This window comes from Trachinotus anak, unplaced genomic scaffold, assembly GCF_046630095.1.
Source record: "Trachinotus anak isolate AG129_WGS33_773 ecotype Australia unplaced genomic scaffold, CSIRO_AGI_Tana_v1 ptg000028l, whole genome shotgun sequence".
NCBI classification, from domain to species: domain Eukaryota; kingdom Metazoa; phylum Chordata; class Actinopteri; order Carangiformes; family Carangidae; genus Trachinotus; species Trachinotus anak.
Window position 1 is genome coordinate 3,202,028 of NW_027273879.1, and position 23,248 is coordinate 3,225,275.

At 40.1% G+C, this 23,248-nt stretch overlaps 2 protein-coding genes across 6 annotated transcripts; one reads left to right on the plus strand and one right to left on the minus strand.

Annotated features, from left to right (window-relative positions):
- Positions 1–75: 75 nt before the first annotated feature.
- Positions 76–8,945, plus strand: LOC139611324 (interleukin-31 receptor subunit alpha). The gene is made up of 16 exons (XM_071465899.1): positions 76–616; positions 804–857; positions 1,076–1,132; positions 1,225–1,348; positions 1,468–1,622; positions 1,721–1,866; positions 2,758–2,899; positions 3,104–3,192; positions 3,305–3,509; positions 3,721–3,906; positions 4,066–4,197; positions 5,310–5,471; positions 6,227–6,367; positions 6,469–6,556; positions 6,655–6,736; positions 7,021–8,945. The coding sequence occupies exons 1-16, from the start codon at positions 535–537 to the stop codon at positions 7,483–7,485; spliced, it is 2,310 nt and encodes a 769-aa protein (XP_071322000.1). The 5' UTR covers positions 76–534; the 3' UTR covers positions 7,486–8,945.
- srek1 (splicing regulatory glutamine/lysine-rich protein 1) lies at positions 8,656–22,642 on the minus strand. 5 transcript variants are annotated; one of them, XM_071465905.1, is made up of 12 exons: positions 22,364–22,378; positions 21,214–22,211; positions 20,275–21,053; positions 19,797–19,912; positions 19,558–19,704; positions 18,023–18,201; positions 17,732–17,862; positions 17,510–17,621; positions 17,316–17,420; positions 16,040–16,111; positions 15,282–15,396; positions 8,656–11,718 (listed from the first exon to the last, which is right to left on the minus strand). In XM_071465905.1, the coding sequence occupies exons 3-12, from the start codon at positions 20,303–20,305 to the stop codon at positions 11,548–11,550; spliced, it is 1,179 nt and encodes a 392-aa protein (XP_071322006.1). In that variant the 5' UTR covers positions 20,306–21,053; positions 21,214–22,211; positions 22,364–22,378; the 3' UTR covers positions 8,656–11,547. The 5 variants fall into 5 exon arrangements, with proteins under 5 accessions (XP_071322006.1, XP_071322005.1, XP_071322003.1 ...); XM_071465904.1 differs by having other exon boundaries at positions 20,275–20,396; positions 20,905–22,211; XM_071465902.1 differs by lacking the exon at positions 20,275–21,053 and having other exon boundaries at positions 22,078–22,211; positions 22,364–22,642.
- Positions 22,643–23,248: the final 606 nt, after the last annotated feature.

Consider the following 23,248-nt stretch of genomic DNA (forward strand, 5'->3'; position numbering starts at 1 on the left):
CCGATCATATCTGTGGGTTAGCGCAGCACCTTTGCAGTTACATTCTGTTCTTTGAAAGCAAAAACTTGAGCTTGAGGTTTTCCTGAATAAAAAAAAACAAAACATCTGTTTTCGTGCTTTGAGTAATACAGGAGTCCTCGTCAGTATCGTCTCAGATAGAAAAGAAAGTAATTCAAATAATCTCATGCTTCGTTACTTTATAGTCATTTCCCTTGGTTTGTATTTCAGAGTGACTGTTATTTGGAAAGGTGCAGTGCAGCAGCTCTATTTTTGGAAAGAAGAAGTACAAAGAAGACAACAACTCTTCTTCAGACTCTGGGGATCTACCTACAATGTCTGAGTCCTATGAACTGTGTCAGAACGTGTCCCCACCCCTTTACACTGTCAGTGTATAACTCCCTAAAACATTTCCTTCTTGTTCACTCATGTGAGCAGCGTGTGTGCATCATGTCTGTGAGTGGCAGCAGGTTGTGCTTGTGAAATTGTCTCAAATCCACTTTCTTGATTTCAGTCTTTCGGTCAGTCCCCGGAGTCATGGTTGGTTGTGGACTTAAGTTAGATTTTTTAGAATTAAAATGTTCTTCTTGTGCAAGCCATTCACCTCTTTTCATCCTTGGTAAGTGAGCTATTAATTGTGTTTTTGCAGTTAATTAATTAATGACCGCCATAGTTTTTGTAGATCTTAACCTCATTTTTCTTTTGGCGATGAATTAAAATGTTTTATATTCAGTCATTAACTCCTGTATGCAGTATTAAAAGCAGATTTTGGCTAAATCTACCCTCCGCTGTTGTTCACATTCAAGGTCTGATTCTTGCTTACTACACCACAGTCTCCTCTCATTTTCACACGCCTTCAGGTAGGCTCTCCACATTTTGGCTTCATCATCAGTCGTTATACTGCTGCTCAAATAATCATTTTTCTCTCCAGTCAAAAATATAACCAAGGGCATCTTCTACAATAAAATAATCTTGATAGGAGTTGTGTTTTTCCATTGTCAGACACAGAATGACTGAGTAAATAACTTCTGAGGATATTGATCTAGTTTCACACCATATTCATCATGTTATGTTCCAGTGAAGTGCAAGTCAATGAGCATCAGTTCCACATACCAGCACTGTGGGCTTCAACCAGGTAATGAACACATCTGACTCATCTCAAGATGAATCATCGGCTGTAAAATTAGATTAGAGGTTTTTTTTTATTCTCCTATGCCTCTTTTTCAGATGGAGTCCATGATTTAGATTGTTTCGGTGAACATACGATTCGTAATGTAAAAACCTGTGTGTGGAGACCGGGAAAGCAAACATCAGAAAAGACATACACACTCATCATTCAACAGTACCCAAAGTATGCCACATTTATTTTTCAGTGTCTTTTCTTGCCTATAAATCCAGATATTGTTTTAACACACTTGTAATGATGTCTGATGATAAACATCTCATTTTTCACACTATTTCTCTTTCTAGACGCAGATTATATTGCAGAGCATACCAAGACATCACCAAACTCTCTGCAGAAATCGAAGTATTTGAAAACTACAACATGAGCATTCAGGTTTTTGAAAACAGCGAGTCAAGGAATTGCACAAGAGCAGTTTTCAGGGGTTCACCAAACAGCTTGTGTAAGTCCACAAAATGATATATTTCTGTGAGCAATTTTCTTTCAATTTATCTCTGGCAGATCTGAATATAGGTTAATTTTTTTATATATATATTTCAGTACGATGTGCCCCTCCATATAATGTCAACTTCAGACGCCAGTCTGGAAAACTCAGTGTGAATGTGAGCTGGCAAAAAAAAGACACAAAGGCCATCGAGTTTTACTCAGTGAGATATAAAGCACTGGGCAGTCTCTTATGGAATGAGGTCAGTATCAAACAACTGTTAAAAACAAAATACTTCTGTAACATTTGCTAATTAGCAATGAACACAACATACAACGTGATGGGAGTGTCTTTAGTTTTGCAGGTATTTTTGTATTGGATGAACTGATAATAGCAATAAATTGAAAGTTTACGATTAGCAATTTACAATTCATCCTAAGGTCTCCCTGAATGTCTGTACCAATCTTCATGGCAGTTGATCCAACAGTTGTTGAGATATTTCACTCTTTCACCACAAGTGACGAGCTAATGGTGCTGCTAGGGGAAAGTCAGGAAGCATCATCTGGGAGCCATAATGTCCATAAAAACTTTGTGCCAATCTGTGGAGTAGATGTTGAGATATTTTACAGGATCAGAGAAAACTCTGACCTGCAGGAAATTCATGAGGATTCATCCTGTGGGGACCATGAATGTCAGCTGTTGAGATGTTTCAGTCTGGACCAAACTGGTGGGCTGACAGACCAACATTACTGTCCACAGGGCCATGAAAAAAAGCTGGATCCTGCATTTTTCCATGATGCAGCTCAGTAGCATCTTCTCTGTCTGTTAAATGCCTTCATATTTCCAACTCCATGCCTTCAGTTTCAGAGTCACAGAAGACATTATACAGCTGTTTTCACAGGCTTAGTAGTACTCTGCATGACAAGTAAACACACCGTTATGTGTAAAATCAATGGAGAGCCCCTTTAAACCCTTCAATTTGGAGCTTTTTAGTGATTTGTGGCCATTTATTCAGCTGCACAAATGAGGTAACCAATTAAATAAAGGTTATAACCATAATTATGAATTAAATATCTAGTCTGAAGAAATAAAGTGAGAAATAAGTCAATTCATTGTTCCGCCTGGCATTCATTCATTTCTATGTTGTTCACAGCCTCCAGTACAATCCCAAAACCGACAGAGCTGCACAGTGGAGAATCTAAACTCCTCACTGGTCTACATTGTACAGATACAGTGTGTCACTAATTTGAAATGCTCACAGTGCCCATGGAGTGAAACCTACACTGTCCCATCAGGTCAGTTTATTGTTTTAAACTAAAAATAGTATTCAAAAGAAGCCGTTTGAATCTATTCTGTTAACTGTGACGAAATAATAATCATACTTATCAGGCAGCTAACAACAAGATGTTTTGTAAAAAAGTGTTTTTGCTCCACAGGTACAAGAGGTTAAAGCTGGTACATTGTTTCTTATTTCACAATAACTAAACGTCCTTTTTCAGAACTGACCACACAGCCCGTCGTTTTCAACCTCGAAGATACTGACATTGTCGAGGAAAAAGGCAAAAGGCTGCTTTCTCTGAAATGGAAGGTATTTCTTTTTTCTCCTCAAAATTTCCTTCATCAGAAATATAATGGGGACTATATCTTCTGTGTGGCCATACATAATGTTAGCACAATAATTAACGGACCCTGTTTGTTAGTTTTCTGCCAAAGAGATGTATGACGGCTACAACGTGACCGTTGGTAAAGCATCAGGAGAGCATCTTGACTGGATCGACGCCATTAGGCCTGAGATCAGACTGATTCTCTCCTACTCATCTTATCATCTCAACATCAGCGCTTTCAACAACGCTAGCATCTCCCCAGCTGTAAGGCTGATAATACCGCAGCGAGAGGACATTCCTGGTAAGTATCTACTTTCATAACTGCACTGTCAATTTTAAGATTAGTGATTTTTCTAACAGTCACACATTTTGTCTTCTAACTAAGAGAAACCCAGTTTTTAGTCCATGAAAACCTGAAGAGCTGTTAGAGAAACATAGTTTTCACCTGTCAACATCCATATACAGAGGTATAATAGGATTTTTAAAAAATGATCATACATTTGTATCCACAGATATTGCAGACGAGAGGCTGAACGTTACAGTCCACAGCAATACGTCTTTTACTGTGTCTTGGAAAGATGATCTCATCAAAACGTATGTGTGCTATGCTGCGGAGTGGAGGAGAAAAGGGCATAAAACAGAGTACAAGTCCTTTTATCAGAATGAAAACAACTATGGGAATGTATCTCCTTTACAAGGTGTGTAAATATTAAATCCCATATACGCGCTACTAATTTGCTTCTAAAGAAAATATGATTGCTGGATTGATTATGTTCTGTTGATATTTCAGTTTTTCCTTTCTAATAAATTCACACTGCAGTTTGCTGATAATCACTCTGGTAATTTGAAATACCCAGAGCCTCTGGAGCCTTACAAGAGATACAGCATCACTCTGCACACTCGACCAGAGAAGGAGACTTGCAACTTGAAGTATATCAACAACAGTGAGAGCACCTACGGGACTACCCAGTTCTATTTTATTGAGGGATGTAAGTGAAAGTCTCTCTACGTTTCCAACATGACTGTGTTTGATTGAACAAGCTACTGGAAGAAATCTGACTAACAGACATTTGGGCCCAATCTGGCCCACTTTTGGTACTTATGGCCCAGTTACAGCAATGGCAAATATAAACTTGCTGGTGGTGCTAGAGGAAGAGTCAAGGGAATCACCAAAGTTATTAAGGTTTATTTTTGGGGGCAGAGGTGCCAAAACCACAGGTGCTCTCGGGCCTCAGCACCCACATGCAGGAGCGTGCAGTCGGGGCCAAATTTACACTGATTTGATAACAAACTCAAGGTTGGTGCTAGGTTGGATCAGTCCCTGCCCCTAACTTGTAACCACCAATCACAGAGCACCCCTCTGACACCACCTGACCCAGAACATGTCCCTCTGCACGTGCATATGTGTCTGTCGTCACTGTTTATTTCCTGCAGTGCTTAAATGTGAGCATTTGACTTTTCCTAATCCATATAGCAACAAGTCATGCAGGCTGTGGTTTTTGCGGGTTTATATTGGGGCATGGGTGTGGGGCATTGAACTGTTTGGAGCCCCCACCGGCAGAAACATAAATCGGCACCTATGCTCTGGAGGATCATGAATGTATGTGTCACAAAATAGTGTAAGGTTTTTATACCAGCACTGCATTACCACTGTTAATTGACCCCAAGGACAGTTTAAATAATTAATTGCGTTAAAACACAGCATAAAATACAAGATAAAATACAACAGCACAAAATATAAAACAGGTGGATAAAACCAATAAAGCTAATAAATACACACACATGCAGAGATAGAAAAGCCACACTAAATTAATAATAATAATAAAAAAAAACATTATTAACAATTAACAATATTGGGATCAAGTGAATAAAACTAAGGTCTCATTCTGACAGATGTGCAAAATTTCATGGGAATCCATCCAATGGTTGTTGAGATATTTCAGTCTGAACCAAAGTGGTTGGCCGACCAACCGATATTTTCCTCTGAAGAGCCTCTGGCAAACAGGGATAAATATCATATCTAATAGAGCAATACTGCAAGTGTCTTCTTATCCTGTCCATAACAAAACAGTCTGACTTCTAGATGTTTTCTTTTGCAAAGCTCCCGTCAGTGCACCCACAAATATCAGCAGCTTCAACGTGACGCTGAATTCAGTGGTGCTGCAGTGGTCGTCCATCCCAGAGGACGACCTCAGAGGTTTCCTGCTTGGTTACATAATCCACTACACAGAGTACAACCTCAGAGGGACAAGTACTGAAAGAAGTAAGCAACGTACACTTTTCACTAACTTCTGTGCTTAATCTATGCAAATCCATAGATACAAATCATTATTTTAACTGCAAAGTGCAGCAGAACAGTTAGTGGCGTCATATACAGTCTGGGTGGATTTCCTGTCCACCAGCTAGTGTGTTTATCACTGTCTCAATCTCTTGGGGTTTGTGAACAGAGCAGTCAGACTAAAATTCAGATGCTGACAGTTTGTACAAACGTTACAGCCACAACCACTACAACGCTTCAGTGGTCTGAGAGAGAATTTCTGTGAAAGCTGAGCCTATAAACTGGTCGGGACTAGTTTGTCAATGTTGGCTGAACAGTCCAGACGTACTATATAACTGGATAAGCTATTCTTTTTAATATATGCAAATGCTACAATTAGCCATCTAATATGATGGGTTTCAATGTCCTGGTTACAAACTCTCATCCCCGCTAGATAACAGCATTTGCAAATGTGAAAGTGTTTTATTTTAGAATTTATACATCGAAACCATGCAGAAGAGTCTCGTTAGCATCCATGCTAACAGCTCTGTGAGGCTGTACTTAAGCACAGCAGTGCTTTCAGCTAAATGCTAATCTCACAGTAAAGCTGACGTTTAGCAAATATCGTGTTCGCCATCTTGGTTGAGCTTGTTAGCATATTATATATTATTATATATTTATTTGAAATTCTTAAAAACTTTAAAGCAGATATCTCGAAGTTGCACATGTAATATGTCAACAACTGTCACTTTCGATTGCAGATATTACAGTGGATCCCAAGTTTGACACCTATGAATTGGAGGATCTTAAAAAAGGCACAACATACCAGGTGCAGATATCAGGTTTCACCCAGGCGGGAGCGGGAGTTCGAAGCACAACATATTTCTTTAAAACAAATCAAGGTTACAGCAATTCAACTACTTTTCAACTGTTTTAATAAAACCGAACTTCTGGAGATTCATCCTTATTAACTGTGTATTCTTCCATTTGTTTCCCTCCACAGAATATGTTGATGGTAATCGAACAGGTGTTATCACCATCTTTGTTGTTGTGGCTGCTGTGATGATATTTGGATCAACCATAATAAAAAGGTACAATACTTTAGAAACTATTTGGACTGTTGCACAAACTCACTAATCCTTAACATGGGTGAAGATCTACCCCACTCAACAATGTTTATTTTATCTAGAGCAAAAGTCCTTCTGTGGCCCAGCATACCTAACCCTGGGAACAGCAGTGCAATGCAGAAAGTAGACAGACCCTGTGAAGTGGTAAGTGTCTGTTTGTGCTTGTGGTAAATGTACAACCAGATTAACTTAATTTATAATTAATTACCAACCAAAACCTTAAGCTGCAAACCAGACAGCGAAGAAATGATCGTAAATTGGGTAAATGAACCTTATAAGAGATGTTCATGAAATACTTGGGACTTCATACTGCTGCTGACAAAAAACACAAAGATTTAACTTATATAATTTTGAATATGTTTAAATATGTTGTTTAAGCTTGTGAAATGAGTATATTAAGGTATTGTTTTGGTTTTTATTTCCCACAGGAACTCCTAGAGTGCATCAACACTCTGAAGGTAGAAGAGTGGGACACAAATAGTCTCCAGCTGGTCGAGAAAGAAGCTGTGGTCCTTCCTAACAGGTTACCATCAGTGTTACCGCTTCTCCACAACTCCGAAGATGAGGAAGACTCACTAGAAATGACCTCTAACTGGTTCCAGAGGGACTCGGAGGATGCCACTGGAGACATCCTTCCTGATGAAAACACGTACAACGTGAGACAGACAAACTTCCAGACTTCTCCTTTTGCCTTTTCAAGTGAATATACAACAATGGAAATGTTGCAGCAGGTGATACCTCAGGCCTCCCCGGCAAATACAGCCGTCACTCAGGCTGTGGAAAGTGATCCAGAGGACACACAGGGGACTGAGCTGAGGTCAACGTTGGACTATGTTAGACAATTTAGTACCAGCCCAACCTTGGGCAGCGAGGAGATGGCCACGATTTTGTGAAAACGGCTCGGAACTGGACTGCAGAACGTGACGAGGCGGGAACGCGGGATCGGTGAAGAACCATTGTCCATAAATGTCAGAATCAAACGAACCCACAATCTTCATGGCGGTCCAGAGGCGGACTAGGACGGGTGGCTGGTTGTTGCAGGTCAACAGCGTGGATTCATTGAGTCTTAGATCATCAATAGCAATACTACACGTACATTTAACTCAATGTTGATGTCAATGCTCTACTTCACAGACTTATATATCTGAACTACATGAACAGTCTCTTCTGTCCATGCACATCATCTCTGCTCATTTCTGTACATGCACATTACTTTTTATGCATCCCTGAACATACAGTATGTTATTTACTGGTGTAAATGTGAATACCCTATAATGTAATCCTGACTTGACTTGCAGGCAGCTTTTTTCTCACTTCTGCTCACAGTTAAAATCTTATCTTGTTTGCAACAGCGAGGACCTGTAACAGTAGGTGTATAAGAGCTGTGAGATAAATGCTAACGTCATCATGGCCCAATGATAACGTTCATTTAGCAGGTACAGACGTATTTTCCACATTTAGTGGAAGAAAAATGTTCCTTTTGATCTTTTTTTGATGTAACATATTATTTTAAACAATAAAACAAATGAAAATGGCACAGGCAAAAAATATCAGGACCCCTTAACCTTGTATTGTAGCAAATATTTAGAGGTAATCTTAATAGTGTGTTTAGTAGTGTATCATAGTCTAGGGATTTCTAGGGTAAGGGTTCTGATCCACAATCCTCCCTCTAAAAAAATGAACATCTGTAGCACAAGTCATGAGAAACCCACAGTTCAGTGCCTAATAAATGTCTTTTTTCAAAATAAAATGTCATGCTTTTAAAGTGACCTTTTATTGTGACCAGCCCAGGGGCACACCTGAATATGCCACACCCTTCAGGTGGATGGATTACCTCAGCAAAGGAGAAGCGCTCACCAACACGGATTTCTAAACACATTTGAGAACAGAATCTAACAGACATAAAAACCGTCTCTGTGTAGAAAAAGTCTTAGATCCTTTATTTCAACCAATGAAAAATGGAAGTGTTGCATTTATATTTTTGTTTCCTGTACATCCAACTCGCCAACATGCAACAAGCAGATCATTGTCCACTTTATGACACAACAAATGAACTGAAAACATCCGAATGCAAAGTCTCTTTATTGAGTGTTTTTGGAAACAGGTCAGATATATTGTTAGATTCAAAGTGAAGAGGATCAGATAACGTCCGAGCTCTTCAAAAACAGTGTTAGCAAATCTTTACATCAAGCGCCCATGGAACATGTTTCCGCAGTATTTACCGTACATAGTGGATACAGGGGTATAAAAAATAAAATTCTTCACATACAGTCAGTTGTGTTGGAAATGCTTTATCACAAGTTCACCACTTCAAACTGAAGATTTGTCTACATACAAAAAAAAAGAAAGAAAATACTGTAAAATCAGATTTTTAAAAGCAGTAAAGAAGTGGAATTTGGCAAAGATAAAGTCTCCTTTTAAAAATAAAACTTTTAAAGCATAACAAGCTCTCATAGGAACTGATCTCAGTCTGGGGCCAGTTTACAGATACACGTTTTCATAAATTACTCAATACCAGCTTTGTTAACTCCAAAAATGACAGAAATGAATGTTAAATTAAATCCACACAAGTCCCATGAAGGTTCAGCCTATTGCGCTATCAATTACTACAGACCGCTGACAATACTTTCATATCACATCCATAACAATAAATTCAGGTTGCATCTGTCAATAAGTCTCTGTATTTTATTAGAATATTCTGTACAATCTATGTCTAGGCACTTTTTGACCCTTCTGTGCTTGCAAGCAGTACGTGGACCTGTTCTCCAGAAATATGAGCCGGCAGACATCCTGCACACCATCATCTTTTTTTTTTTTTTTTTTTTTTTTTACAGTATAGGCCTGTTTTGTATCAATAAAACAGTAAATAGTTTTTTTCTCTCACAGCATTACAACAATAACAGAAGGAACATGATACATTGCGGTCTTGTTGCAACAACTAGCGATCAGAAAAACATTTAAAAAAAAAAAAAAAAAGCAAGTACATGTACACCCATGAAACATAAACAGGAAATAAAGCCATGTATTTGTGTAGACCAAATGAAAAATGTCATATTTTTTAATGATAATATTTTAGAGACAGGTTCACAGAAACAGAATACTCTGCATTACAGCACTTCAAGTCATAAAATCAACACCGTACATTTTCTAAGTTCCAAGATGATGGAGGAAAATGGTGCAAAACAGGAAGTAAAAGATTCTTCAGACCTTTGTAGTTATCATTTTCCTTTAATACCACAAAAAGAGAAAATGAGCATTTCAGCAACAACAGAAATCTTTTCCCGGTATGTATATATATATTATATATACACACACACTTATATTTATTATGTCCATACACTGAGGGTTTACAGATGGATCCTTATGTCCTTACACTTGTTAGATTCTTTGATCACGTATTAAACATGTAATGTACCATTTGTGTCGCTCAGTAAATAAGCAAACAGAATATGGGAAGTTGCCGTCTCGACCACACCACGGTCACAGCAGCAGAATAACACCACCACTCACACCCAACACGACCTCACAGTGAGAAGCCTCCCTGTGTGCCATAAAATAAATGTCTTCCTTATTAAAGTATATTTTTGCTGGCTAATAAAACGAGTTTAGTTGGTAAAAGCTTATTTTAATTGGTACTTCCTGGAGTATATTATAATCCTTATTATCTACCAATAAGTATTATTTAATTTATGTTTTGACAAATGCAACTGAAACTTATGATTCGGGTGGAGGCTATAGGACACTTACAATTACGGAGTGTGAAAGAACATCTCTAAATCCAAATCAAATTCTGCTGCTTGTAATTTACTCAGTTACAACTGAGGTGGAAGTCAGACAGACAGAACCAGATGCAGACTGACCTCACAGGATAAGCACGTTTTACTGAATATGCTAGAACCATAATTCTACGTGTTAAACGCTGCCCGAGGAAGTGTGCAAAGCTTGAAATGTGATGCAATCCAGAGTAGCTGCCAGCCCGAGCCTTGTTTCTGTCTTCTCTGCCTCTGCTTGACGAGTACAGCGCAGATGACACTTTTAAACACTTTTCTGCACAGAACCGCTCCTCTCCTTTCTCGTGCAGGCCTCGTGTAGAAATATAGGTTAATGTCAACATTTTAAAATCTCTCTACCGCTGAAAACCATTGCAGACATAATTTCAGGTTTTTTTTATTACTGTTAATGCAGATGGTTGCAGAATATTGCTGTTTGCAATATTAAGACAAATACATTTGTTATGGAAATGTCTTACTTACTACACTATGGCATAAATAATGACAATGTTCAAGGCTTAAACGGCTTTTTGGGCTTTTTAAATGTACTGTCATGATGTCACTGGAGGAATGGAGAGAAACATTTTGGTCTTTGTAAGATGTCCATCATGGGGACAAATCTGAACTGTTCTTCCTGTGGGACCTCTGCTTGGCTCTGCAGCTGGTTCAGGCCTGCAGATGTTTCTAAATGACTAAGTATCTACATGGAAACAATACAAGTGCAGTGAACAGAAACTGGAGGAGGATTCTGCAGAATACATGCATCACCACTTTGGGAGGATCACGATGTTCAGTTCTCGATGAGGTGTTGACTCCGCTGTATGATACTTTCTGAGCGTGCAGCGCTCTGTCTTGTATTGCTGTGTTACATTAAAAGTCCCGGTATCTTCTACTGGCCCGCTGAACAGAAGAGGCGGGGCCATCTCTGCTGTACTGAGTGCTCACTTACTCTTTAGGTGGGACACTGAGAATTCAGAGTTCAATTACAGGATCCATGTGCTGCCAAGATTGTTCTTTATCAAAAGGAAATAAAAATAACTCAGGCTGTACAGGAGATGATGAGGATGATGATGATGAAGGGGAAAACACACTCCTCTAAGTGGTTGTCCGGTGTTTATACGCACGCAACGGCTGTTGATGAGCTCGTTTGATGGAGCACGATTCGTCTCCATGATCTTGTACCAGTCACTTGGTGCCGTCTGCGCCCACGGCGGCGGCGTGCTCCTCGTTGTGAGTCATGTAGCTGCCGTTGTGCTGGACGCAGGGGGATAGCGTCATGTCCTCGCTGGGTGTGGCTGAGTCCTCTCTGTCACTTTCATAGTCTTCCTTCTCTTCTCTGTCATACTCCCTTTCCACCTGAAACAACAACGCACTCGAATGAGTAACGACCAAAGCTGGTCGGTCAAAACTTCACCGACAAGATGGCGGAGTGCAGATCCACTCGAGTCCAAGTGAACGTTTTTACAAAATTTGAAGAAATTCCCTCAAAGTATTATGGAGATATTGTTTCACACGGACAAAGCTGTGATTTGTGAGGTCACTGCGACCTTCACCTTTGACCTCCAAAATCTAATCAGTTCATCAGTTTGTGCCAAATCCGTCAAGGCGTTACGTTACAACAGTGATTCATTAGTAACAGACCTGAGACAAAGAGACATAAATTAAAAGAGATCTTGATTAAAAGGGGAATTTGCAGCGTTACAGCAGCCAGAACACACATGGGAAGCAAAACCAGCACTGGTAGGATCCTCCGAGGTGGAAATAATAAAAAAGAACTAGAACTGAACTACAACTGAAAAACTAGTAAAGCCAGGATATAAACCCCCACAGGAGGGTCAGTTTCTCACCAGCCTGAGCTGAAGACCAGCAGCAGAACCGTCCTGAAATAACTGTGTGGAAGTTAAAGTTGAAGAAGATTTTAACAATATATTTTCCAAACAGAACAATTAATAACAATTAATCATACAGTGACACTTATGTTCATCTGAGTCACAAGTAAAAACAACATAATGTGCTTAAGCTAATATCACAAAATTATTATCTTTACTGTCTTTATTTGAAACTCTCATTAGAGCCGCACCATTAATCAAAACATTACTGAAATCACAATGTGAGCAAGTGCAATATCTAAATCACAGTGGCTGCATTTTTTTGATAAAGATAAAATGTGTCACAACAGACCATAAATGAAGCCCTGTGGTGCTACAGAGACGTCCCGGACTACAAATCATATTCTCCAGACGTAAGGAAACATGAGTGTTTGGTGCAAGACCCAACAAAAATCACATTATCGTCATTTAATTTTTTTTTTCCCTAAGTGAAAATGCAAGTGAAAAATGCAAAAACTACCACTTCAACTGAAATCCTGACTCATATCTCAAACGCAGTATCTGTTAAGGTAATCTTACATAAGAGAGAGAGCGTCTCTCTGTCGCTCTCTCCCACTTTCATCTCAGAGTGATGACAGTTAGATGAACATTTTTTTGCTACGCTGAAACAAAACTGTCACCACAGATGAAGCATTATTTACATTTACAATCACTAAAAATCAACAAGGGGAAGCGCACAGAAATCTCTCTCCCTCCGACTGTCCTGCAGTTCTGTTCACAACCTTAAAACTCAGCAGGTGAAGAAACTGAACAAAGTGACATGAACTCTGTGTCTGTCGACACCTGCACGCAACAACCAGCACTGCAGTGACAATCAGATGGTCACAGTGTGTGTGTGTGTGTGTGTGTTTGCAGGGCAAGTTAAGATTAATTTTAACTTTATGCAACAAATAATAATGGTAATAAGTCAATACATTAAAGAGGAAACAAGCCAAATATCATCTAGATGTCGGCAACGGTGGAAACAATCAGCAATCGCTCTGATGATTGTTGATCACCGAGATCGTCGTCCAGCGGCACGTCCCTATTCCACGGCTTCTCTACTAGATTAAGGTCTGGGCTGTGATTGGGCCACTCCAACAGGTGAGATACACAGATGGTACAGGATCAGAGTTTGGTGAAAACTTCCAGGACACACTAGAATATGTCAGACAGATCAGCAGCTCCAGGTGTTTCACTGGAACCAGTGTATTTAGTCACATCTTGGGTAAATTTACACAGGCAGTAGAGATGTATAGCAGATAATTAGGACGTTACTATGGAAGTTTACGCTACTATATATTTTCTTAAGCTGCAGCTGCTGTTCTATAATAAGGAAACGCAATAAATAAAGTCCACAGGGGCAAGTGTGTTTAAAAAAAAAAAACAGATCTGCGGTTGAGCTTTCTGCCGTGCAACTCATAAAACACGCATTTTGCAAAGCTTACAGCGGTTTCTGAGAGGAACATTTCTTCTGCCGTCACTTGTCGAATAAGTGTTTTGATCGTTATCAACAGGGAAGATCAAGTGCGACAAGTGTGACGTCTTTTGTCTCAGGGCTATTGCCTTCGTGTGATTTTCATAGTAATGGCTTAGAAGTAGGTCTGCGTTCATGGTGGTCTGATCCTGGAGTGACATTCGCTAAAGAAGCAATTTGAAGGCAGGAAACTGGAGATTTGTGGGCAGGTAGCTGGTCACTGATTACATCTTCTGCCCCACACTTCCACCTACAACTTTCATGGTAACATATCAGAGCAAGAGATATATCCCAACCAGCATCTTGAAGTGACACGCACAAGTTTGTTGATTTTGATTTTGCCATGTTGTATATAAACAGAAAATGTCTTTATTTTTGTTCAGTAGTTTGTGCATCGATTCCCAATCCTACGAAACAGAGTCATGACTCTAAAAACAGATTATTTTCTGACACCAGAGATCAGTCACTGCTGCAAAAACAAAAATTATTTTTTTTATAGTTACAACAAAATCAAATCATTTTAACAACGTATGGAAATTTCTCCTAACAACAACTTACCAACTTATAAAACGGTTATAAAAACGGAGTTTAACTGAGATCAGTTTGTTGTTGCAACGAGAAACTTATCTTATTTTAATTAAATCCACTGACTTTGTGTAATAAAGGAAAAGTTTCCTGGTACAACAAAATAAAGTCACATAGTAAAGTTGAAACTGAAAATGAATAATTTGGTACAAGAAAATAGGTCATAATGTGAGATATAACGCAAGATTGTCATGGGGTCAGCAATGCACTGCTGTAAATGCTATGCATGCAACCAAAAATGAACATATGACCATATAAACTCTGTACAATGAAGATGCACTGTATATTATTTTCTTTTAATTCTTTTTATTTGTCATCATCTCTGTATGGTCCTTCGCTGTTTTTACTGCGTCTGCCTGCATGAATGTGAGTGTACGATGTGGTTTCGCTTGCTTCCCCTTTACATTGTAATATATTGTTCGTTTCCCTCTGTCGCTTTTAAATTGTCTGTCAAAGCACTTTGTACACCCCGTTTTTAAAGGTGCTATACAAAGAAATATATGATAATAATAATTTTTATTATTATTGTTCACAGGGATGTGAAAGCAACTTTAAATACTAAGTCGTATAAACAAACGTCCATATTTAGTAAGATGATGCACTAGATGTAAAGGTCCTTACTAAGAAATGTATCTATAATTAAATATTAAATTTAGGTACAGATGCATGGTGTCACTTTGCTTTACGTGCCGTGTGTGTTGCATGTATAGACCTGTGAGTTTCACCAGACAAAGCAGGAGCAGCAACTCTGAGAATAAATTGTATTTAATTCACAGTTCAAATACCTTTCTAACGTGAGATGTGCTGTAAAAATATTTAACTGTTCATTAATAATTAACGAAGATGACGATTAAGGAAATTGCTGTACCGAGCACTTCTGAGGAAAACAAGGTCACTGATAATCTTTTGACCGCAATAGAGAAAAGCAAGTATCACCACAAAGCTGTGTCTTTTCCATCAAGGTTTCTCAAAGCGTGAGCCTTTATTACCTTCGCTGGCTTGGCCTTGCTCTTTATCCTGTCCTCGTCTTTGCGGCTCCTCTTCCTGGATGTGGAGCGGTCCTTTCTGTCCCTGCTGCGCTCCTTCTTCTTGTCTTTCTTACCTCTGAAAGAAGCCAAAGTGAACAAAGCGACAGTAAGAACCAGTTACGACCTTGCAGAAACCAATAATGCATTGAGCTCTTTCTCGCTCTCTACATCTATATCATGCCACTATATGTCATTAACTTTGTATTTTTTCTCTCCTGTAGTTTGTGCTTCCCCTCTCTCCCTCCCTCTCTCTTTCTCTGTTTCCTCATTCTGCAGATATCTCCGATCCAGATGTACCACTACTCATTATTACTATTATTACCACTGTTATCTATTATTATTATTGATAACACCATTACCTATAGTATACACAGCTGTTCCTGGTCTCTCTCTCTTTTCCCCTCCCCCTCTTTCTCCTCCTAAACCCAGCCGGTCGAGGCAGATGGCCGCCCACCCTGAGCCCGGATCTGTTGGAAGTTTCTTCCTGTTTTTCCTCCCCCCAGTCGCTAAGTCCTTACTCTTTGTGGGAACTGTTAGGTTTTTCTCTATAATAAAGAAAGGTCACGACCTTACCCTGTGAAGTGCCTTGAGATCCTGTATATTATGATTTGGGGCTATACAAATACAACTGAATTGAACTGAAACTGAAATAACACCAGACAAACGCAGGAAGCTTGAGGAGCTGACTCCGTAACGTTCAGAACATCTGATGGATTGACCTTTTCGGTGAGGGTGATCTGGCTTTCCTCCGAGGGCTCCTGGATCGATCCTTACTCTTCCTCCTGTGGCCCCTAATGACAACACATGAACTGGATTAAGTACAGTTTAAACAATAAAAGCAGCAGTGTGTCAACAGGTGCATCAATTTAAGAATACATAATTATTAGGGGTCCAAGTCCATAGCTGTATTGTAGCTAAAACATATTATTGTATAAAAAGGTTTACAAGATACTATGGTTTATTTCTTCCCCATGGTGCCAGACACATTCAACAGGGGCCCCGTTCAGGCAGCTACTAGGCTCGTTATGAGCCTGGTGACCCCTACTGCCAGGCACAGGCATAACATTGTGGCTGTGCTGCAGTAGAGAAGTCCTTTCTGCTTAGAAAGGTTCATAACTGAAGCGAAATGACCCAGAAATATCTGAGCGTCAACCATGATAAGAGCTGTTCCAATTTTCTACTTGATAACGAAAGGATCTTCACGGCTTCCTATCCTATCACCCGAAACACTGGACCTTCCTTTACGAAACCGTTGTAGTTTCATCAAGGCTGACCCACATAAACAACAACAACAGAGCATCTGTTTTATGTTTATGAAAAGTCCCAAAACTCATGAAAATCCTCATCTGATTGGCTGAGCTCAAAATCCATACATACAGATTTCTTCTGTTTCACATCCAGTTAGGATTCATCATGTAGAACAAGCAGATTGAAATCACACTTAACAATGTCCTCATCATAACAAAATACTACATACATAAATACTGTTTCACTAAATCCCAATGCATTCAAAATTAATTAAGCCCTCATGCCCTGACATCTTGTTCAGTCCCTTATTTGTATTAAATTCTTATTTTAATAAGAATAATAATTTATTTATTTTTCATGTTATCTTATTTCAACATTTCAATCCAGTTTACTTAGTTTCTGTGGTTTGGAAAATAGAATATATCGTCCATGTGTTATAAATAAAGTTGGTTTAAAAAATAAAAAAGTTTGTCTTTTCCTACGTCCTTATGAATTCCCCTTCACATCTTTCCTTGACCTCGTGACATTCTCCATCGAGGTCGAGGAGAAGTGCTTAGGAAAGGAGATTATTTTGACTTTGACCGCAGCCAAGTTGTAGTCTCCTTGGTGACACAGTGACTTAATTATTGTAGCATCTTAAATCTAAATTGTGGCGCTGCACATCCAGTTTGGCTCTGGGGCACTGAACAGCCTTTGAACAGATCCTTAGCAGGTTCAAGCCTCATAAAATATTAGTTCCCATCATACCTGGAGCGACTCCGACTGTGTCTCCTGTCTCTGGAGCGAGAACGCCTCTTGTGGCTGCTTCGGGAGGTGTGGGAGTCACTCCTGGGCCACGACCTCTGTGACGGTCTACACCAGCAGGAAGAAAAACTATCACTATCATATGATCACAGCAGCAAGAGAGAGCAATCTGAAAACCCTGAGAACTAAATGAGCACCTGTGTTTCGAACGGGACCTTTTCCTGCGCGTCCTTGAGTGCGAGCGGGAGCGGGAGCGAGAGCGTGACCGGCGCGACCTTCTGGACCGACTGGAGGATCGTGTCTTTGTGTCTGTTGGAGCAAGAGCAGCATCATCTCATCAACTCAGCATCAGAAAGCAACAAAACGTCAGTGTTTTATCAGTAAACCTCGGTGCATACAGCAAATCAAAAATGTGTCACCTGGTTCGATGGCAGCAGCGATGGTCGACTGGGCCTCCCTCACCCTCTTCATCACACTTTCTAGCTCCTTCGCAGCGGCCTGCGGCGTCAGCTCCGGGGGTTTTACTATGGCGTTATTGGAATGATTCACCCTGCGAGACATGAAACAGTATCAGCTGACGCAAACAACTCAAGCTATGAATAATTAGGTCACAAATAATGACAAGGAGAAAGTCATTTTGAGTCAATAAGCTCAATGTTTACAATGTCTGATGCAGGATTTGACTGTCCTAAAAATAAATAAATACATACTTCAGGGGTCTGTCCCCGAACATGACTCCGTTGAAGGTCAGCGCTCTGGCAACAGAGTCCTGCTCCACAAACTCCACGAAGGCGAAACGCGTCGGCTGCGTCTCATCTCCAGCCATTCGCACAAACTTTACATCTCCCACCTGCTTGAAGAACTCCAGCAGCTGGTCTGCAGTGGTGGTCTGTGGGGGGGGAATGAACGCTGTGATGTTTGCAGGTACAGAATAGAAAGGTTTGATTTTGATTTGGGGCTGCTGATTGGTTAGGACTGGCTCCAGCTTGAATGAATCTCGTTGAGCTGTTATTCTCGACCCACAAAGAAAATGTTGATTTAAGTGACTGACAGCAGGTCACGCCGCACTTCACAGCACCTGAAGGCTTCATTTCTCCTCTCCGGTGTCCGGCTATAAGACTTTTAAGATATTAGTGAGACTGTAATTTGTCCCCATCTGTGATCCACAGTGAAGGGACAGCTACACACAGAGGATCTTGAACTGCAATATGAACGAGGGAACTTGTTAAGAGGATTGTTGCTGCTTAAAGGATATGAACTGATCCTGCCAACACATATTGTCTGTGCATCCAAAGCCTGATATATTGTATTCCTCTGTGCCACAGAGCTCCACTCTCGTCCAGAAACTATTAAAACACATCAGTGAGCCACACTGTTGACAGGGTAACACCGTCCTGCTCACTAGAGCATCCGACCAGTGGCTGAAGGAAGTCAGCAACAAAAACACCATTTACACCGTTTGAGTAACATAACATTCGATAACAGCGTCAGTGCTCAGTTGTTTAAGGAAATTATTTGTCTTTTAAAAAAAACAAAACCATACATTTGTGACCTCTTATGTCTTCAGTAGCTTCAGTAGTCAGAAAGCACCGATGGATGTACGATACAGGATAATGTCTGTGATCTTTATTCTTTCAAGGTTTTTTAATCAGGAACTAACAAAATATGAGATAAGGACAACATATGTTTTTTTTTTTTTTTTTTTTTTTTTTAAATAACTGTCCGAAAAAAAAAAAAGAAAAAGATTTTGCAAAATGATTTAGCAGATACTCCGATTGTGATATGAGTCAGGATTTCAGTTGGAAGAGACGTTTCATTTATGGTCTGTTGTGACACATTTTACTTTTTAATCAAAAAATGCAGCTCCTGCTATTTGGATATTGCACTTGGCCAAATTATGATTTTGATAATATTTTAATTAACTGCTCCGCCCTACCATCCAGTTATTAGGTGTCTGGGGAAAATCTCTGCATTTACATACTGCTGCCTGTATGTTACCATGGTTACCTAGTGTGGATGCTGGTTGACTACAGAGCATATCAGTAATAGCAATAATTAATGACAACAAATTTTTTTTATCATCTTATGATGTTGTGCTCTCACCACAAACCAAATACACAGAGACCCACTGAGTGGCTGAAGCGTTCTCACCAGACACCACACTGAGTTCATTCAAACCACAGCAAACACGCGAGGTGTGAACACAGCCTCAAGAGTGTGTCTGGTAGATCTGACATCATGTTACCTGTGAGTTTAAGTTGCCGACATAGACGGTCCTCCTGATTTCATCGATTTTCGATGGATCCACATTCCCCATGAGGGGGGGCTGGGAGTGCGCCGACGCCGTGGGGTCCAGGCTGGCTGAAATCCGATTCACTAAGGGAAGGTTCAGCTAAGGGTGTAAAACACGTGCAGGTTTTAATGACACGACAGAAAACAACCCAGACGACAAGACAACAGGAGAGTTACAAGATGCTGACTCACATTCTGGAGCGGAGCTGGAGAGGGGATTGGTAGCAGTCCCCCGCCAGGAATCAGACTGGGCACTGGAGTGGCAGGTGCCAAAAGTGACAAGGCCTTGGCCTCCTCTGGGATTTTCCCTGCAGGACAGAGGCAGATATTAGTGAAGGCAATAGCGGGAGTCGTCTCTGTCTCCTCTATGTCTGCACAATTAGCCCACTGTATTCTAGAGAGAAAGAGAGCATACACTTCCCCATCCAGCCTACAAGTGTGCTACTGTCTACTCATGGTATACTGGAGACCGAGCATCCTTACTTTGCTTTTATCAAATTATTCTTCTCAGTCAATCTGAATTATTATTTTCAATATTAACTTTTTTTTTCACAAACAAAAGAAACACTGATTTTGTCCTTGGTCTCTTTTCATAGATCAAAAAAAGAAAAGAAAGAAAAAAAAAAAACACAATGCAGAGAATGAGTCAACACTTTGATGCATGGGTCACCTGTACTGGAAACATATTGGTCATGAACCATACGATATCAAGCATGGGCGCTTTTCCGTGGGGCGATCGTTTCGCAGTGTTGGAAAGGTGTGCAACACAAGACAACCCCAATGGCTGCATCACTAATAGCACACAGAACATCAGATACAGAAAAGAACAACAATTTTAAGAACTGTAGGAAATGTTAGCCAAGACTTAGCTATAAAAACAACCAATTTAGGAATTGTGCTCATTCCATTCTGGATTAAAAATCTGCTGGAGAGAAGAGGGCTGAATTACGAGTTATAAGAGACAAAATAACTACAAATTCACTTCATTACAGCTGGAGGCACTGAGCATGAATGACCATTTATGCAATGCGACAAGTTTCCTAGTGCTAAGAAATTTTTTAAAAACCAATAACGACGCAAAACATTAATGCATGTGTCACGAATTTCCAGGTTCAAAGAGGAAATGATGTTAAATTGATCATTTCTGTGTTATTATTAAATTATAATAACTAATAATAAATCCACATCAGAGCTGTAGTGTAGTAATGTGAGCTCCTAAATCACTCCAGATCAAAAGTGCAGGTAGAATTTAAAAGATTCTATCTTCAAATGAGGTAAAGTTTTCATTACTGGGTCTCACTTTTATAATGTCTAGCCCCTCACTACATCAACAGGAGAAGGAGACAAGAGATAAAGGGTTAGTGATCCTCCTAGCATCCCATGTGTGATACACATCCCACCGGTATGCCGTAGCAACCTGGACAGAATTCAATCACACACAAGCCGCAGCTGTAGCAGAAAGAGAGAGGGGGGTGGGGGTTGGACAATAATCAAAACAACAAACCAAAATAACAAATATAAACACAACGCTAGAGATAAGCAATACTGTAGTTTCTAGATAGAGACAGTAGAGAGTGGACAACATGGGAAAGTATGAAAGGAAACAAACCAAAAGAAAAGAAAAATAAATAAAAAGAGACAAGGTGTCCATCTTGGAAGGTTCAGCGGGCTATTCTCCTGGTCACATTCCCCCTTGAAGGCTGCGTTGGCCCGATCGGGGATAGTGGCTTGGAAAACAATGCCTGACTCAGGCTAGTGTAGTGTAACAGCTGGGCCAGTCTAGTCATCTGATATGCACACATAATCACACAGAAAAAACATACAAAACCAAATTAATAAACTCAGTAGCCATCCAGCACCAAGTCACGTGGACAAAAAGCATCAAGTTAGAGGTGATATCATTTTTGACTGTACACAAGGGAACAACAGTGGCACCAAAGGGGGAAATTTAATGAAAAGGAGCACCCAAAAATGAAAGAGAGAGGAAGGGGATTCAATTAGCTGTGGATTTATTTAGTAATTCCCATAAAACAAGTAACATTAATGCCTTTTTTTTTTTTTTTTTTTAATGATTAATACACAGGCTACTTGTTTCTTCACAGTGAGGTTAACCTATTTAATGCAGTGTCTTGCAGCTTCAAAAACACACTCACCACAGCTCTTAAGTTTTCTGCAGAAACCACCTTGTGACACCACACACAAACCTAAGCTGGGAGCTAGCTGGGGATTTATTGAGGTGACACAACCAGTCACCTGTGTCAAAAAATAGCTAAAAAAAAATAAAAATAAAAATAAAAAATCAAAGCTAGCCTTTTGCACAACTTGCCAAATTTCTGTGTGAATAAAAAAAAAAAAAAAGCCCCAGAATTCAACCCAAAACAAAACGACTGAATTGAAGTGGAGGAGGTCATAGAAATCCACTGAGACAAATTCAGACATTTCATTTTAATGCGTTTAAACGAGCTGCACTCACCTTCCGCACATGGCACAACTATCAGAGCTCTGTCAATAAACACAGTGTTGGTGAGATGCTGCGCCACACCAACACTGGACGGCTCTCGGTACTTTATATAACACACTTTGGACGAGAAAGACAGAGGGGCATTGCTGTGAAAGAGAAAAAAACAAGAGGAAAGAAAGGCGGGTTGGTTAGTTGTTACAACCGCGACTGCTTCATTTTTGTGTTCCGTGTGGACCGCGGAAAGGCCGCAGATCCGCGGTGTTGCCTGACTGGCCGTGCCGGGGTAGGTTGCTCTTACTCGGGCGGGTAGAGCCGCAGCTCCTCGATGTCTCCCAGGAAACCGAACAGAGTGCGCATCTGCTCGCTGCTCACGGCCGAGGACAGGTTGGTGACCTGGACGACCGCGGTCCCCGGTATCCCGCTCATTGCACAACACTTATAAATGCGTTGACAATGTTAAGAGTGGTATTCGTACAATATTTATTTCCCAGTCACCCAGCTTAGTGCTATTAAACAGGGCATCCAGGCGGGCGAAGAGAGGTAGCACAGTTTCTTCCTTTTTCTTTTTTTTTTTACTCGGGACTGATAATAAAGCCGCACTACCGCCCCCTACAGTGCTGGATAGTACATTACTACCTCCAAAGTATTTCCATTTTCTATTTCATACATCTGCTCCAACACAAAAACATTGCACTTTTACTGCACTGCATTTATTATAAGATATATATTTAATAAAAACTAACTAACTTTACCTCTGAATATCTCACATTGTTTAATAATAATAATAATAATAATAAAAAAACTCCTTTTAATTTTCCCTCACGACCCCATAGATTTATCTTGTGAGCCACTGGACAAAGCAAACTCCTAACACCATCCTTTATCCCTTCCTATTCTCTAATTAATAAAACACATTATTTAATACCATTATAATGCAGATGACACTCAAATGTACTAAAACGTTTCTCCAGTAATAAATATTACGTTTGTGGGATAGTGGAGCTCGTGTGTTGTGGTATTGCCTCAGCGTGTGTGAAGTCATAGTTATTTTTTTGCACTTTCTGCAGGATTGAAACAGCCTCTCTACAGCAAAAGCCTCTGCCAGTGCCTCCCTGTGGCTACACACGGTAACTGGGCGTTACATGACCAGCTCCCCAGGCTGAACTGTAGGGTATCACTGCGC

What these genes read in the sequence shown, in the direction of transcription:
- LOC139611324 (XM_071465899.1), top strand. Translation starts at nt 535, where the DNA reads ATGGTTGGTTGTGGACTTAAGTTAGATTTTTTAGAATTAAAATGTTCT. An exon ending in TCATTTTCACACGCCTTCAG is followed by an intron (nt 858 to 1,075) that starts GTAGGCTCTCCA and finishes GTTATGTTCCAG; the next exon opens with TGAAGTGCAAGTCAATGAGC. An exon ending in TTTCTTTAAAACAAATCAAG is followed by an intron (nt 6,368 to 6,468) that starts GTTACAGCAATT and finishes TTCCCTCCACAG; the next exon opens with AATATGTTGATGGTAATCGA.
- srek1 (XM_071465902.1), bottom strand. Translation starts at nt 22,491, where the DNA reads ATGAGCGGGATACCGGGGACCGCGGTCGTCCAGGTCACCAACCTGTCC. An exon ending in CTCCAGCTCCGCTCCAGAAT is followed by an intron (nt 19,705 to 19,796) that starts GTGAGTCAGCAT and finishes TTACACCCTTAG; the next exon opens with CTGAACCTTCCCTTAGTGAA. An exon ending in GCAAGGCCAAGCCAGCGAAG is followed by an intron (nt 11,719 to 15,281) that starts GTAATAAAGGCT and finishes TTGTTGTTTCAG; the next exon opens with GTGGAAAGGGAGTATGACAG.